This window comes from Pelobates fuscus, chromosome 6 (assembly GCF_036172605.1).
Source record: "Pelobates fuscus isolate aPelFus1 chromosome 6, aPelFus1.pri, whole genome shotgun sequence".
Lineage (NCBI taxonomy): Eukaryota > Metazoa > Chordata > Amphibia > Anura > Pelobatidae > Pelobates > Pelobates fuscus.
The window spans coordinates 103,175,416-103,193,653 of record NC_086322.1 but is presented as its reverse complement, the minus strand read 5'-3'; the positions used below and the strand labels follow the sequence as shown (position 1 = coordinate 103,193,653).

Below are 18,238 nucleotides of genomic sequence, written 5' to 3'. Positions count from 1 at the left end.
ATCAAGGAAATGGTTGATGACTGGTTAAATGTTATTTATTTAAATTACATAGGAGTAGATCTTAACTAATTAGGAGGTCTAGCCAGCACTGCAAGGGTTATTTCTAACTGCTAGCTAAGTTCTATTGCCCTACACTGTAGCTCTGTGTGTGAAACTTCACATTCTTTGTCTCTGTAAAGAAAGTCGTAAATCAGTCTTGACAGCTGGCAGATTCAAGGCTGTATTAACCAGGAAGTAAATGGCCTATTGTACTGCATATACGATTTTATACTGAATATTCATTGATTATTGCCATATTGTATTACATATTCATGTTATGCTCGAATTCCATTGATTATTATCATGCATGTTGCTCATCATTATTATTTAAATTGTTAAGAAATAAATACCTATTTTTATAACAATTTGTGATTTTAATTACCGGTATATGGTTATACATTTCATTTAACACGATAACGATTAAGGATCTGAGAATTGAAATCGTGGGCAATTCTCTCTGTTTACAATTATTATCCCATAAATATCCCCACAAATTGGAGGCACCGCTGCTGAGATAGTTTAAGTTGAAATTATATTCCATATACAATAATATTTGTGTAATTCATGCAATTAATCTTAATATAGAAAAGAGTTTTGTATTGAGATTAAATCACTGTATAAAATATGGCCAGCGGCAGCGATACATCTGTAACAAATAATACTGAAATAATTGAAGACTTAAGAAAAAATGCTCTAATCAATATTCATAAACATATGAAAAATGATTTAAGCTATGACGTTTGGTTAAAGAGCGTAGAATGGGATGCTAAACGGACGCTTATGACTGATGAACACATACTAAGAAACCTTAAAGTAATTGCTGAACAAAAGAACATAGAGAAAAAGATGGGGTACATAATACACTCCTGGCCTTTCTTTATGACAGCACTTCTTAAGGCGTTAGATGAAAACAAGGTATTGAATACCAAACTGGACACGTACAGTGAACAATTTGGCATTCAAGATGGGAAATACCAAGATTTACTTGCTGAGCATAAAACTCGTCAGGCTGATCATGAAAAAGAAATGGCAGCTTTGATGGATAAATATGCACAGGAAATAAATCAGCTCAAAATGCAATTGGATAAATATGAAGAGGAGAGTCTGAAATCAGGCAGTGAGGTTAGTAGTCATCATTCTGTGCCAAAAAGTTGCACAAAAATGCAAGAAAAGACTATCTGTAAATCCCCTCCTTGTCATGATTTTCCCACACCAGACCAGGTTTTCATGAAACAGTCTGTAAGGAATGAGGTGAGTAATTCAGGAATATCACCTGTGAAACAGAATTCTCCATCTCCTGGCATTGCCAAACAACCTTGGCAATCTTGGGCAGAACAGTTTGAAAAAGCTGTCTTGGCCAAACTTGAGAGGGAGAGTCCAGTTCAAGGTGATAGGAATGAAAACAGACATGGTTCTGTGCACTGGCAGGATTCTGATGCTGATCAGAATTGTGACAGTGAACAAGAAGCTCAGAGTGATGGGAGTGAAAGTGATTGCACTGTCCACTCTGAAGGCCATGTAACTGGTATGCCATCTGCACTGTTGTACGGGTCTAATTCCTCTTCGGCAGACAGATCGCATAGACGTTTAAACAGAAACAGAAGTCGTAAATCAACGACGCCTGTTTATGAATCGCCAAAGGTTGTTAAGTTCCTTAGAGAGACTGTCCCACAGTTTTCTAGAGGTTCAGGAAACATATCTGAACATCTGGAAAATTATGATAGAGCAATGAATTCATTGGGCATGTATGATGACATTCAAAAGAAATGGTTCATTACATGGACCTTTGATTCAATGTGCCGTGTTCATCTTGAAAGTCTTCAAGCTATGCAGTTAATGTCCTGGTCCAAGATGAAATATGAAATAATCATGGAATATGGTAAGTATAAAACCGTTGCTTCTGCAAAGAAGGCGCTTTATAACTCAAAGCCCCAGAGAATTTGTAGTAATTCTTAAAAATGCATACTCCGTGGCCCAAAGAAAACCCAGGTATGAAAGCACAGATTTCAAAGATCTGTATTTTCATTCCATGCCGGTAAGTATACAAATGAATCTAGCAAGAGATTATGATTGTAAGCTACCATTAGAATGGCTAGTCAGTCAGTGCATGAAATTGTATACCATACACCATGCACATGACGAAAATCAGCCAAAGGTTAAGAAACCTGGTGATAAAATGGTATCAGAGACTAAAATTCAGTTAGGTTTAGAAACCCAACAGAAAAAGAGGACCTATTCTGAGGTTTTGAAAACACCAAAGCCTCAGAAACAGGAAAACGCCAGAAGCAATTCTGCAAACTCCTCTGACAATAACTCTGAAAAATCCAATTCCAATGGGAATAAACGCCCCTGGGTTGATAAAAACCAAGGCCATTCCCAATGGAGAAGGAATCCTCAGGGAAATAGGAGATATGGGAACAGAAACAACCAATCTGCTTCCAATAACTCCCAACAGTCTCAGCCATCCCAGCCAAATTCTAATGGGCAAAGACAAAACAGCAATGGGGGAAATAATTTGCGTCGTCAGGTTGGTCAATTGACAGACCAGATGGGCAAATTAATGGAGCAAATAACAAAGATTAACCAAGTCTTTGCTATCAATCCTTTTTTAGGGACAGCTCAAATTGCAGAGACACCTGTTCAATTGCAACAACAACAACAAATGCCACAGCCAAAATAGCTACAGTGACTAAACAGGATAGGTTATCAGTAGATGTAATACCTAACCCTGTTTCCTTTCCAGGTACTAACAGTCAAATAAACGATAGTTGTGTTAGGAAACCTATTGCCAATTCCGTCACTTCACTTCCGGGTGAAGGAGGCGCATCGTGTTCCTCTGTTTTTTCATTTCAGCCAAAGGCTAAAATAGCCCCAGCAGCCACTAGTTTCCAGGATCCAGCCCTGAAAGGGTTAACTGATGAGATGCCGACCACTAGTTCCCGCTTGACAGTTCAAGATAATCCTAAAAAGGATGGGCCTGTGGGTAAGACTGAGCATTCCTCAGTACAGGTAGAAACTACTGCTGTGACCGGTAATGTATGGAAAACAAGTAATATGTTGACACATTCTAAATTCCTATGTGAATTAGAAGAACATGAAGGAAGGTACTACATGTCTGTAGAAATACAGGATTCGCTACCCCAGCCTTTCAAAGGGTTAATAGATACTGGTTCACAAGCCACGATCTTATCCAATACCTACTTCCAGCAGGTAATGGACTTAGCAACGGATAAGCCGAAGCTAAGAAATTTCCCCAATGCTCTGTTGAGTGTTGGAGGAAATGCACTTCATGTTATTGGCAATACCTGGTTAAAGTTTAACATAGGTAACAAAACCTTTTTGACACCCGGTAATAGTGGTAGATCTCCCCTATAACCGACTGATTCTGGGTATAGACATACTCAGAAGACTTAACACAATTATTGACTGTGTGAATGGAATTGTATGGTCGCAAGCTAAGTTTCCTATAACCTATGAGAAATCACATGTACAATCTGATCGTAACTGCCATGTGATAGAAGAAAGACCTGACTCGATAGAGGTACATTTTAGGAATAGTCAGTCCCCGGACGTGACTATCCTGCAGGTGAATGACGCAATCGCACCTGTAGATGAGCATTCCGTAAGAATTGCTCCAGAGAGAATCCAGAATGTCTCTCTGGAAGGTGATGTTTTAACCATTTCTCTCCACAGGGACTATGTTGAATCTGTAGATCTGGCAGGTCATGCTCAATTCCTTGCCAGAATTGAAAGGGTTAATAACTTATTCTTTCCTATTCAGATAAATGACTTAGGAAGAAATAGGAATGCAAAGCTGGTCTTACAGAGTGAGAACAACTATATTAGCAGAGGTCTGTTAAAGCAGATCGCTAGTCCTAAAATGATCAGATACGCTTCCCCACATGACAGGTGGATCCAGAACCTGGATGGCGAATCAGAGAGTCACAATGTGATAGCAAAATGTTTACTATCTATTTCCATCGGAAATAAGACAGTTAAACATTTATTCCTAGTAATAGACGAACCTCGCTATCAGGTTTACGATGGCAATGATGTCATACATCGCTTTGCCATACACCTTGATCTGATTAATTCCAACTTGTGGACAAGGTTAAAAGGCAATCCTTGTGGATACCTACACGAGGAAAACACCCTGAAATCAGGACAAATACTCCCATATCCGGTAAGTATCCAAGTGCCTGATGACATAACCATTCCACAAGGGACAAGTAATTTTCCTTTACCCCTACAGGTCAAGGAGGGTCAGAGATTAGAAAACTCTGACGCCCTAATCTGTTTATCCAACAGGATACAACAATTGGGGATGGTGGTAACACATACACCAATGGTAAGTATTGGTAAGAATCCCACCTGTATAATGGTCAACAATGTTACACCCAATAGTGTTACTTTAACCAAAGGAACATTATTAGGTCTAGCATTGGATGCTGAGTACTATACATTTGGTTTCCAAAACCAAATTATAGGCCTCATCCCTGAAGAATACTTAACTGAGGACGAAATTGTCGATCAAATATTCCATTCCTCCCCAGAAGGATTATTTACTATCCTATCCGTATATCCCTTCAACGTCGAAGACGGCTCGTGTAAAATCGAAGAAGCATCAATCACCTTCGATCATCCGCTCAATGAGCAGGAATCACAAGAGTATCACGACCAAAGAGAAAAGGTAAGTCAACACCGAACTGACCTAACTTCTAGGCTTGAAGAAGCTTATGAGATAGGCCAACCTGAAATCTTTCCAGGATTTCAGGAAAGGCTAGAAGAGCAAATATCTTTAGCTGACGGTTGCTCCAACGATGCTGAGCGGCAGCAGCTAAAGGAAATCCTTTTGGAATTCCAAGATATTTTTGCCAAAGATTCCTACGACTGTGAGTTAACTAACCTACACGTAGCCAGAATACAAACTGATCCAAATTTACCACCTGTATTTATCAAACAATATAGACTCCCATTAGCGTCATACGATGGTCTACAAGACATCATTCAGAATTTAAAGGAAAGGGGCATTATACGTCCAGTGCACAGTTCGTATAATAATCCAATCTTGGGGATTCTGAAACCTAATGGACAATGGCGTTTATGCGCTGACTTACGACAGCTAAATAAACACGTCTATATGTCTGGTTGGCCAGTGCCATACATAGACCAATGTTTGGTACAAATGTAGGGATCCAAAATATTCACTGCCATTGACTGTGCGCAGGGATATTGGACTGTACCAGTCCATAATGAAGACCAATACAAATTGGCCTTCACATTTGGAAAGCAGCAGTATACCTGGACCCGTATGCCCTTCGGTTACATAAACTCTGGTCATGAATTCGCTGTGTTCATGCATAAAGCTATGCCTGACGCACTCGAGAGAGGAACGTTATCATATGTCGACGATGTCTTGCTGAAAAGCACTTCCTTTGATAAGCATATCATAGAGATTAGACATGTTCTCACTCAGTTAAGAGAGGCAGGAATTAAACTGTCTTTACAAAAGGCGCAATGGTGTCGCACCCATGTCAATTTCCTCGGACATGAGGTAACCTCTGAAGGATTAAATCCCCAGAGGAAGAAGGTTGAAGCCGTACTGAAGGCTAAAACACCTTCAAACATCAGGGAATTAAGATCGTTCCTTGGTATGACTAACTACTCCCGTAAGTTTATAGATAACTATGCAGAAATAACGAAACCACTCTTACACCTGCTTAAAAAGGAAACTACCTGGAACTGGGGGGAGCCTCAGGACCTAGCGGTAAGTGAACTGAGGAGGAAGCTCACTCAGGCACCCTGTTTAGCATACCCAGAGGGGGGTAAACCCTTCTATCTGGAGACAGGATATACCGATTTAAGCATCAGTGCTGTTCTGTATCAGAAGCAGGACAGTTTAAACAAAGTTATTGCATATGCTAGCAAGACTTTGTCACCTGTTGAAGTTAAATTCAACACGTGTGAGAAGGCGTTATTGTCGACTGTCTGGGCACTACAAAATTTTCGTAGCTATATCCAAGGTGAGAAAATAATTGTAGAAACGGCTCACCAACCTCTACAGTATCTGCAGAGTGAAAGAATTAGTGACGGTAATCTCTCTAACAGTCGGATTACTGCATGGACTCTATCCTTACAGGGATGGCCGTTAGAAGTTCGTTATAAACATAATAAGAGAAGCCCAGTTGCCCAAGGTTTAGCAGAATTACATGATTGTACTGCTCCATCTCTGGATGATAATGACACCGGAGATGACTTCCTAGAAGAGCAATTGCTATCCCCTTATAAAGTTTATGACAAGGAATACTGTCGACCACTACCGTGGGTATACATTGATGGTTGTTCATATCACCACGTCGCTGGTGCTGAACGGAAGTTAGTTGCAGGTATCGGAATCGCCTGGATAGGTGATTATCCCAATGTATCTATAGGATACAATATTGGTCCCAAAAGCAGTCAGATAGCCGAACTCTGTGCAGTATATAAGACCATTCAAATGGCAATAGAATATAGTATCAAAGAATTTGTTATCATAACTGATTCCAACTATGTTCGCAACAGTTTCGTTGAATATCTGCCTAGCTGGAAACGTAACCAAATGCTGAAAAGCAATAACAAACCTGTTAAACATGGGAAATTGTTTTGCAAAATCGATGAGTTGGTTAAAGAACATGGTTTAACCATATATTGGAAGAAAACCAAAGGCCATTCTAAGATAGAAGGTATTGACAAGGATGGTAATGATTTAGCCGATTCACTGGCAAAACAAGCAGCCATCAATGGTGAAACCCTAAACATTGATGATCTCATGGGTTCAATTCACATTGAAGCCATAACTAGACGACAGGCTAGAGATAATGACGACTTAAATGTCGTGCAATGGAGTGAAGAAGCTCCTAGTGAGGACCTGATTACCAGTCAGAAGAATGATCCTGTCATAGGTATATTCTATAAACATATAGAAGACCCTACTGTCAATCCCATCACAGATGAGGATTGCAAAGATAATGAAGATTTACGAATCTTAATGAGATATAAAGTCCAATTTAGTATCATGGATGGGTTGCTGGTCAGAACTTCTAAACATGGTATTCAACAATGGGTAGTCCCAACTGTATACCGAGGGTTAATGCTCCAACACGCACATGATGCACCTACATCTGGGCATCGTGGTGATAAGATCACATATGAGATATTGCGTGATTATGCATATTGGCCACACATGTTAAGAGATGTTAAGACATACTGTCAGGGATGCTTGATTTGTCCGCAATATCAACCCCATGGTCCAACCCATCGTGCACCACTTCAGAAGAGGGGGGTGTCATTACCCTGGTCTGATATTCAAATTGACTTTATAGGTCCTGTAACAAGATCTTCAAGAGGTAACAAATACATGTTAACAGTTACATGTATATACACAAAGTGGATAGAATGTTTGCCTTGTAAAGAGAACATGAGTACCGTGTGCGCCACTTTGTTGATTAACCATGTCTTTTCCAGGTTCGGTCTGCCTCAAAGAATTGAGTCAGACAGAGGTAGTCATTTTACCAGCGAAGTAATGGCTAAGATGTGGAATATTCTAGGTGTTAAACGAAAGCTACATATTGCATACCGCGCTGCGTCTAGCGGGGGGGGTAGAACGATATAACCAATCTATCGTTAATATTCTGAAAAAGTACGTTAAGGAGTCTGGTAAAGACTGGGACATTAAATTGCCCCTAGTTTTAATGGCGATTAGAGCTACACCTAGCACTGCTACCAAATTGTCACCTTTTGAATTGATGACAGGAAGAAAGATGGTTTTACCACAGCATTTACTATATCGTACTTCAGATCATAATTTGATCAATGCTGCCACTACGCATCAGTATATCGAAGATTTGCGCAAGCATTTACAACATGCGTTTGCTTTTGCCCAAAAAAATCTAGAGAAAGCAGCAACAGGGGTTAAGACCTATTATGATTTAAAAACCACGAAAAAGGAACATAAGATAACAGATCAAGTCTATCTGTATAATTTTGCGCGAAATCAAGTCAAGGAAAATAAATTTTTACCTTCTTGGAAAGGGCCATATGTCATCATTGACAAAATTTCCCCAGTAGCGTACAAAATAAAAATTCCTAAGGATGGTGATTTTATTGAAAAGTGGGTTCACATTAACCAGTTGCGTGCTTGTCATCCTAAATCTCAATTAAGGATTATAGGTGTGGATTCAGATGCAGAAGGGTGAACGACTAACCTGGATGAATGCTTGATTCACGTGGTATCGTATGATGTGAAATGTTGTGATGTGCCATGATCTCATGTACGTTCATGTCATTAACCATTTCCTTGCCATCCAATAACTACATTTTCTAAGCAGGTTACTAGCTTGTTTAACTGCTATAGGCATATTGCTGAGGAGTCAGTAATAAATGTAGTGAGGGATGAAGTTATAAAAATAGAATTAAAGAGAATACATATGTTGATGAATCGTAATAATGTGTTGGCCTAGGCCAAGTGATGTCACACTGTTATGTTTGTATACTTAACAAACCTTGAATCATTAGTAGATAAGTCTGAAACGAGTTTCTGATCCGTGACTGTCGAAAGATGTCCAAGAAGGATGTGGCGTGTTTCTGGATCGTACTGCTCCTGTGCCAAGAGCTACGGACCGACCCGATCGCAGAGATGGGACCATCCTCCGGCATCCTGATTCAAGAGACACCATGGTTCATCTTGACAGAGAAGAGGATCCTTACCCGACGTGTGTTAGTCAGCTTGGACCCCAAGATTTCCATCGAGAAGGCGTACAACATTTCATCGATGCAACTTCCTGAGTTACAGACTTGGTACCAGATGCACCTCCAAAGAGCACAGGACCGTGTGCGAAACATCTTGGAGCAAGCCCGGAAACCATTTGTATCCAGTTCTATTTCGATGAGCAACCGACCCAAAAGGTTCCTCACCGCTATAATTACTGCATTAGTTTGTGCCACTGTCGGTGCAGTTGTCGCAACTGGAATGTCTGCAGCCAACTCTATTACTGTCCAAAAGCTGGATATGGAAATCTATGCGCTAAAGCAACACATTAACGACATTCATCAGGTGATAAAACAGCAAAGAACACTTCTCCAAGACGTGTTAACTATTGTGGAAGACACAGTTGTTACAACAAATTTGTATTCGGAGTTAATTACCAAATCCACTGAGTTGCACCAAAGTCATGACTTATTTAAGCGTGAACTTCAATTTCTGCATGACCCAATATTGTTCCACACACTTGCTTTTCTCGACGAAGTGCAAACTGGAATGATCGAATTGGCAGGGGGACGCATACCTCTGTATTTTGTATCCAAGGATAGTGTTCATGCGATGCTTGCCAATGTGGATGGAGAAACAATTGAGCCCATGCAATTAAACCTGGCATTTGAGATGGGGAGCGCTATACCTCTCTTAATTGATCCAGAACGTATGGAGATTTGCTTTTTATTGGCCGTACCGTATGTAACTCCCAAAAACATTTTTCAAATGAAAACAATCTACAGCGTTAGTACATGCTATCTTAGTAAAAGATAAATGGTTGGTAAGCACGTGTCTTAAAAACATGAGTGTTTTTCGCAGGGACCAGGTGACTAATAAAGTAATTGCCTTACCAGCACCTGTATCATTGATCAAGGTACCCCACGACTCTCGTATCACCATCGGTGACGTTACGCTATACCCAGTGTACACTGACGTCCTCGAAAGTGCTATTGAGATGGTGGATCTCTTCCAGAATCTAGATATCCCTCTAGATCCTAATCTTAAGTTCTTGCTGGACCATAAGCCCAACCACTCTATCCAAATGTCAATCAAGAAAGACAACATTTCTGTGGACACATTTAAATACTCTGAGTTAGATACTGACCTTATTGATCGTGTTGACTGGTTCATCCATGTTAAGATTGTTATTGGGTGTGTTATGATAATGATGTTACTATGGTTGATTGTACTAAGCATAAAGTTCAAAACACTTACAGGTACAAAAATATACAAAGATGTTCATTCCACGCATGAGCCTATGTTAGAAATGATGTGATTGCACAATATGTCTTGTGACTTCCATAGTGCCTACTCATAAGCTCAATTACTTGGCTATGATATCCACTAAAGGGGGGTTATGTCAGGGTATTTATATCGGCAGACATTTGTGCTATGATAGAAGTACAAAGTGTATATTCTGAAGTCAATCTAAATAGACCAGACTCCATTTTGTATCTTCAAGTTAACAAAGAGACACAAAATTTCTATCCTTTCTCTTTGACTGACTGCTTTGCCCAAGCTGAATGGAATGTATATATAACCAAACCAAATAGATAAGACATTGAGAACGGGGGATGGACAGACTGTATAAATTCTATTCCCAGACTTAGGTGACAGAGGAGATTAAATAATTACATTTTACTTTCGATATTGTACAACGTCCCATTATAGTTTAAGGTGAAACTTAGTTCACAAACTATCAATTTTAGGAACTATAGCAGAATTTGCAGACGCATAGTCTGAAGAAATTCTCTTGATCTGACAGATAAAACAAGTTATAGCCATCATAAAGATAACGTAAATGAAGTCAAAAATAGCCACCAGGAAAAGTTAACTCTTTCCTGGATAGGTATGTCTAGTGGAACAATACTGCCATCTAGAGTCTGAATATTAAATTGGTTACCTAGAAGGGAACCACACCCCACATTTGTGATTGGCTATCACCTAAGGAATTTTTCCCTTTAAAAAGTTAAGACAAGGGAAGAGAGGGGGATTCGGAATTTCAAAGATTGAAGAGAGACACATTACGACACTCTGGGGATTCAGAGAAATCCAGGCAGAATCGGGCGATCAGAGTAACCAAGAAACTCTTACACTCCATGCAGAGAACCACTTAGCTACCTGGGAATATCTGATGAGAAAATATCTACATAACTGGTAAATATACAGGCATTTAATTAATTAATTTAAATTAATTAAAATTAATAGCATGATATATGACTGGATAAATCGTGATTAGATTTCATATTTAGAAATCGTAATTATTAAAGAATATATATATGGTTATAGCATCCCATCTGCAGCTGGGATCAATATAATCATTAATGTATTTGTGTGATTAATATCACGTTAGCATATCATGACCATTTATCCAGCTGTATTGATTGGCTCTAAAATAAGATAAAATATCTATTTAGACAAATTAATTAAAATATCAGCTCATTGGATAAAATCAAGGAAATGGTTGATGACTGGTTAAATGTTATTTATTTAAATTACATAGGAGTAGATCTTAACTAATTAGGAGGTCTAGCCAGCACTGCAAGGGTTATTTCTAACTGCTAGCTAAGTTCTATTGCCCTACACTGTAGCTCTGTGTGTGAAACTTCACATTCTTTGTCTCTGTAAAGAAAGTCGTAAATCAGTCTTGACAGCTGGCAGATTCAAGGCTGTATTAACCAGGAAGTAAATGGCCTATTGTACTGCATATACGATTTTATACTGAATATTCATTGATTATTGCCATATTGTATTACATATTCATGTTATGCTCGAATTCCATTGATTATTATCATGCATGTTGCTCATCATTATTATTTAAATTGTTAAGAAATAAATACCTATTTTTATAACAATTTGTGATTTTAATTACCGGTATATGGTTATACATTTCATTTAACACGATAACGATTAAGGATCTGAGAATTGAAATCGTGGGCAATTCTCTCTGTTTACAATTATTATCCCATAAATATCCCCACATTACAATGCTGCTGCCCATCCCATATGTTCCCTATTAAGGGTTAATAAGTATAGGGGTGTATATAAAAAAATACCCCTTTCTGTCTCATTAGAGATATCTTTGCCAGAAGCTCAAGGAAGCAGGCTGACGGGTCAGTGTTAGGACCCGCTTAGGGGGGTCTGCCTTGACAGAGACAGACAGACAGACAGACAGACAGACACACACACACTACTTTTTAATAAAAAAAAATGTCCACCCAGCCTCCCTACCTGGTGAGCTGGCGTGGACATGTTCCTGGGGTCCAGTGGGTCGGGCGCCTGTCTCCATATCAGAGGCGGCGAGGGAGCGGTGTCCTCCCTGCTCCCTCTCGCTGCGCGGGCTGACATCATATTCCGGCTCCCTGCATCAGCAAGCGGCTCGAGGGAGCAGAGAGGACACAGCTCCCTCGCCGCCTCTGGGTGGGTGGGTGGCCATCACCTCTTGCCCCCCTCAATGACGGGGGGAGGAAGGGGGGCATTTGGGGGAGCTGAGTGCCTGCAGGAACAGCGTTCCTGCTCAAAGAAAAGTGCACTCAATCCATAGCCGTGCCATGGGGATTAGGGTGTGCCCCGGCACACCCCGTGCGCACACCTATGTATGGAAATAGTACTAAGAAGTAGATGTATAACACTGCCATTCTCCTGCGTTCACTGGATAATCTGATATCTTTAAAAGGATCATAGCCCCATCTAAAGTTGCAATAATGAAAGTAGGAGCCGCACTCAATCCCAGCAGCCACCCGGTGCTCCGGAGTAGGACCAGCAATCCCACAACGATAAGGCAAAACAAGAAATTTTTTAAGGTGTCCAAGCTGCAGGCAGTTTTAATAGAACAAGAAATAGCAGCAACGTTTCGACCTGCTAAGAGGTCTTTTTCAAGCTACTTGACACTACTTGAAGAGGGCAGCTGCAAGGTAATTAAATCCAGGGTTTCATGACAATTTTATGTATGTACTCCAGGATGTAGCGATCTTCAGAAATCAGTCTAATGGCAATACAGGTTATACAAACCCAGGATTCCTTATAAAATATAGGTATGGTAGATTGCAATTGATCTCATACTCACCAATATAAAGAATATCTTTGGTTTTCCTGCAAGAGTTCTGCACTTATCCCCTGTGAATCCCCCTGTGAATTGTCTGGAATCATACTTGTCAAATATGAGATCAGTTTCATGGATCAAAACTATACAAACAAAGCAACTGTTCTCGCTGTGGTCCTCTTTGGCAACTGAAGCAACAGAAATTAAAATGGTGTTGAGTGATAATACAGTAAGTAATGCAAAAGCCAGTGTGAATATAACATAATACACTTCATCTCAAGTGGTCTGGGTACAGTTGCCCTGCAATAGGAAACACTGCATGGTTCAACACCTCTAGTAGCGGTCTTCCTGACCGCCAGTAGAAATGCTTCTCTAGAATTACATAGTAAAACTTGGTTATATGGCCAAATGTAACTCATAGAAAACCATTGAATTTAATGCTTTATGATTTTTTTTTAATTTAATTTAATGCACGTGCGGCTTTTGCTGTGCATGTGCATCATGTCCCCAATGCTCCTCTACCACTGAAATTCCTACGCAATCCAAAGATTTCCTAAGACATAGTAGGGACTATTTTGTTTTATTTTGCCAAATTAGAGATTTGCCCACAGAAAATATATATATAAAGGTAAATATAGGGGTTAAAACTTATCATTTATTTCATACATTAAAAAAATGTAAAAGATTATTGTCACACAATGAAAGAAAAGTGATATTGTGAAAAACTAGTGATTCCACGAACCATACAGTGAAAGGGGAAAAGGGGGGGGGGGGGGGGAGGTGAGGTATATATATACACAACTGTGATTTAGTTAAAGGGACAGTATAGTCACCAGAACAACTACAGCTTATTTAATTTGTTCTGGTGAGTAGAATCATTACCTTCAGGCATTTTGCTGTAAACGCTGTCTTTTCAGAGAAAATGCAGTGTTTACATTACAGCCTAGTGATAACTTCAATGGCCACTCCTCAGATGGCTGTTACAGATCCTTCCTGGGTCATGGCTGCCTAAAATGCATCCAAACATTCAGTATCTCGTCCCTCTGCATGTAGACACTGAACTTTCCTCATAGAGATTCATTGATTCAATTCATCTCTATGAGGAGATGCTGATTGGCCAGGGCTGTATTTGAATCATGCTGGCTCTGCCCCTAATCTGCCTCCTTGTCAGTCTCAGCCAATCCTATAGGGAAGCACTGTGATTGGAACAGGCCACCACTTTGATGCTATCAGCAGCTGCTTGTTTTTCTGAGGCAAACAGCATGCAGAGTTACAGCTTCAAGCTTGAATACAGAAAGATTTTGCTATATTTATGGAGGCATGAGGGTGGTTTTAACACTATAGGGTCAGGAATACATGTTTGTGTTCCTGACCCTATAGTAATCCTTTAAATAAAGTTCCCTTGTGCTGGCAGGCAGCCAGACTGACTGTTTATAGAAATGGCAACATATATATTGTATTGTTGCTTCTGCTCAGGAATAACAAATTGTCATTAAATAGATAAATAGTCTGATGTTATGTCCAGAGATGTGGATAGCTAATTGTACTAGAGCAACAGAGAAACATTAAGTAGTCCAAATAGTATTAATCCAAACAGTGGAGAGCTGTCTAATGGAGCTGCTAGTGATTAGGTAGGAGTCCTAGGCTGTGCCTTCATGGGCACCTAATCTATCACCAGTAGGCAATTAGTCTACTCACTATGCAGCAAATATCTCAAGCTGTCTGTTTAAAAGTAATTGTCCTATTCTGTGCCTTCAAGGGCACCTATAGTCTTGATTAAGGCAAGTACGTATTGTGGAGGCAGCTACTATCTGGATTAATTTTCTATAAGTAACGGCTCTGTATACCAGCGGCTTCACAAAAATATATAGTATAGATGTGGAGCTTGAAAGTGCCGATCTTCGCATAGGGCAGGGATAGGCAACCTTCAGCACCGCAGATGTTTTGGACTATAAGAGCATTGTGGGAGATGAATTTAAACTTCTGACTCATGAAGTTGGCCCAAGCAGTGGCTGCCGCTATCATCTTAGGGATCATCTTCAGGTCCCAGCGAGGCCAGGAGCCACATCCATGTTGGACTCCATAGATCATATCTCGCAATGAGTGAGATGATGCCCGATTCCCTAAGCCAGGCTTCCCAGACTCCGGCCCTCCAGATGTTGCTGAACTACAACTCCCATGATTCTCAGCCTATTTCATTCATAGAAAAGAGTTATGAGTCATTTGATTCACATCGATGACTGCCATGTACTGTATTATATATGCAAGTATGAAGGGCTGGGGATGCATTGAGAAAACCTAAGGCAGCAGAGAGGGGATATCCAGTCCTAATTGTTTCTCTGTTTGTCTCAAACGGTTTCTCTGACTCTTTCAATGTGTCTACCTTCACCCAATGTTTGTTTTCGCATATATATATATAATAGTGTTACTTTATTAGTAGTAGATCTATGGCATTAACAACTAGTCAAAGCTCCCTTATTTTCTATGAACTTTACCCTAATTATGCTTACTGGAGAGCCATTGATTTTCAGTGTACTCACCATCCTTTAATAAAGACAACACTTTATTAAGTGTCTTAATGGGTTCTATTTTAACCTTGAAGCCCAAACTTTCAAAGGTGTGTTTGGCAGTTTGTAAATCTTCTCTCATTTGTGGCTGCGACAAACCTTTAGATGAAAGAATAAAATGTCACAAAATGTTAGCATTATTCTATCCAGTATGGTACACCACTAGTTTAATTATTAAATCATTTCAAGTATCATGGTTTGTATGCAGTAATAGTGAAATACATTTTACAAATAAAAGCAGAATAAAATTGAGTCTGTATTATTTTGCTCTTGCCTTTTTCAATTAAATCTGAATATTACTTTCATGCACCAAGTGTTTATTTTTTGAAACATGTATTTTTATTTTCAAGTATTTCAAGAACTGTCTATAACAAACAGTCACGTGTACATACAGCTCATTTGTGGTTTGTGAACTTGATTGTTTAAGGCCAAAATCGAAATCAAAATAGTTTCTATTAATTTTTTTTTGCCTTTCATATTCACTTTGCCCCACCTGGATTTTTGTATTTGCCCTTTAAAAAAAACGGCATCAGTGGTTGGGCCTGATGTCCATCCACTCTGTATGTGTGCCGGCATAACTAAGGTGGGGGGAGGGACACATGGAGGGCCTGGTGAGAATAGACACATGGGGGAGCTGGGGGGGAAGAGAGACACGAAGGGGCTAGGGGAAATGAGACACAGGGAGGAGCTGGGGGAGGATGAGACTCATCGGGAGCTGGGGCGAGTGAGACAAATGAAGGGGCTGTGGGAGGAGAGACACATAGAGGACGAGAGGCTGGAAGGAATAAGACAACCTGGGAGGTTGTGAAACACATTGGGGAGCTGGGGCAGGAAGAGACACATGGGGGACTGGGGTGGGAAGATATACATGGGGGGCTTACGGGGAAAAGCGACACAAGGGGTCTGCTGGGGGGGGAGAGACACATGGAGGGCGAGAGACACATGGAGAGGCTGGGAGGAATAAGACACATAGAGGGGAGGTTGTGAGACAAATGGAGGGGCTGGGGGGGATGAGGCATATGGTTGAGTTAGGGGGGATGAGACACATGGAGGGTCTGGGAGGAGAAACAAAGTGCATGGAGGTTGAGTGGGGAAAGAGACACATGGCGGGGCTGTGGAAAACGAGACACGGAGGTGCTGGGGCAGAATGAGGGGGTGAGACACATGGAGAGGCTAGAGGAATGAGACACATTCAGGGGCTGTGGATGGACACATGGGGGGCTGGGTGGAAGAGACACATGGAGGGACTGGGGGGGATAATGCACATGCAGGGGCTGGGGGAAATGAGACACATGGAGGGGAAATGAGACACATGGAGGGGGGATGAGATACATGGAGGGGAAATAAGACACATGGGGGGGGGGGGAGACACATGGAGTGGCTGCTGGGGAAGAGACACATGGAGTGGCTGCTGGGGAAGGCTTCCCCTGCAGCCACACATGGGGTGGCTGCAGGGGAAGAGACACATGGGGTGGCTGATAGAAATAAGAAACATAGAGGGGAGGTAATGAGACACATGGAGGGGCTAGAGATAAATGAGACAAATGGAGTGGCTGGGGGGGATGAGGCATATGGTTGAGTTGGGGGGGATGAGACACATGGAGGGGCAACAAGGTGCATGGAAGTTGAGTGGGGAAAGACACATGGCAAGGCTGTGAAAAAAAGACACACAGAGGTGCTGGGGCGGAATGAGGGGGTGAGACACATGGAGAGGATAGAGGAATGAGACACATGGAGGGGCTGTGAGGGGAGACACACATTGAGGAGCTGTGGATGGACACATGGGGGGCTGGGTGGAAGAGACACATGCAGGGGCTGGGGAGATGAGGCACATGGAGGGGCAGGGGAGATGATGCACATGGAGGGGCTGGAGGAAATGAGACACATGGAGGGCTAAGCGAGACACGTGGAGGGCGAAATGAGAGATGTGGAGGGGCTGGGAAAAATAAGACACAATGAGACACATGGAGGGGGAATCGGAAACAAGGACTGGCTGCGGGAGAAGAGTCACGTGGAGTGGCTGCGGGAGAAGAGTCACGTGGAGTGGCTGCGGGAGAAGAGTCACGTGGAGTGGCTGCGGGAGAAGAGTCACGTGGAGTGGCTGCGGGAGAAGAGTCACGTGGAGTGGCTGCGGGAGAAGAGACACGTGGAGTGGCTGCGGGAGAAGAGACACGTGGAGTGGCTGCTGGGGAAGAGACACATGGACTGGATGCGGGGGAAGAGACACATGGAGTGGCTGCAGGGAAAGAGACACGTGGAGTGGCTGTGATGACAGACACGTGGAGTGGCTGCGGGGAAAGAGACACATGATGGGGCTGGGGATAGAGAGATGCAGAGAGATTCTGGGGATGGAAAAAAGACACATGGTCAGGCTGGGGGGTGAGACACATTTTGTGGGGCAGGAGGAGAAGAGACACATGGAGTGGCTGTGGGGAAAAAAGTCACATAGAGGTGCTGGGGACCTTAACAGTAGAAAAAGAAACACAGAGAGGCTGAGAAGGGAATACTGATACAGAGAGGGCTTAGAAGCACTCATGGTATTGTTTACAGTCCAACAAACAAAAATATAGAGCAATACACCATTATTTTATCAAGCAAGCTGTAAGTTGTCTTACTCACATGTTTTGTCGTCATTTTGATTTACATCAATTATTAAGCAAAGGCCCATTCTTGGGAAGTCCATGTTGTACTGTGACAACCACTGTTTTGTTTCACAGGTTGTTGTTTTTTGAGCTGAAATTACTTTAGACATTTTCTTTCTGTATATAAGAACAGCTATTTGTTATCAAGCATGACATATAT

At 41.4% G+C, this 18,238-nt stretch overlaps 1 protein-coding gene across 2 annotated transcripts in view; it reads right to left on the bottom strand.

Annotated features, from left to right (window-relative positions):
• LOC134615474 (caspase-3-like) overlaps positions 1 to 18,221 on the bottom strand; it is a 22,121-nt gene extending 3,900 nt beyond the window's left edge. Inside the window, exons 1-3 of one of the 2 annotated variants that reach the window (XM_063459997.1) lie at positions 18,056 to 18,221; positions 15,410 to 15,535; positions 12,894 to 13,057 (exon numbers count right to left, since the gene is read on the bottom strand). In XM_063459997.1, the coding sequence (XP_063316067.1) occupies positions 12,894 to 13,057; positions 15,410 to 15,535; positions 18,056 to 18,188 (423 nt within the window). In that variant the 5' untranslated portion in view covers positions 18,189 to 18,221. Of the gene's footprint in view, positions 1 to 12,651; positions 13,058 to 15,409; positions 15,536 to 18,055 lie in introns of those variants that run through there. The other variant, XM_063459996.1, reaches the window with a different exon arrangement.
• Positions 18,222 to 18,238: the final 17 nt, after the last annotated feature.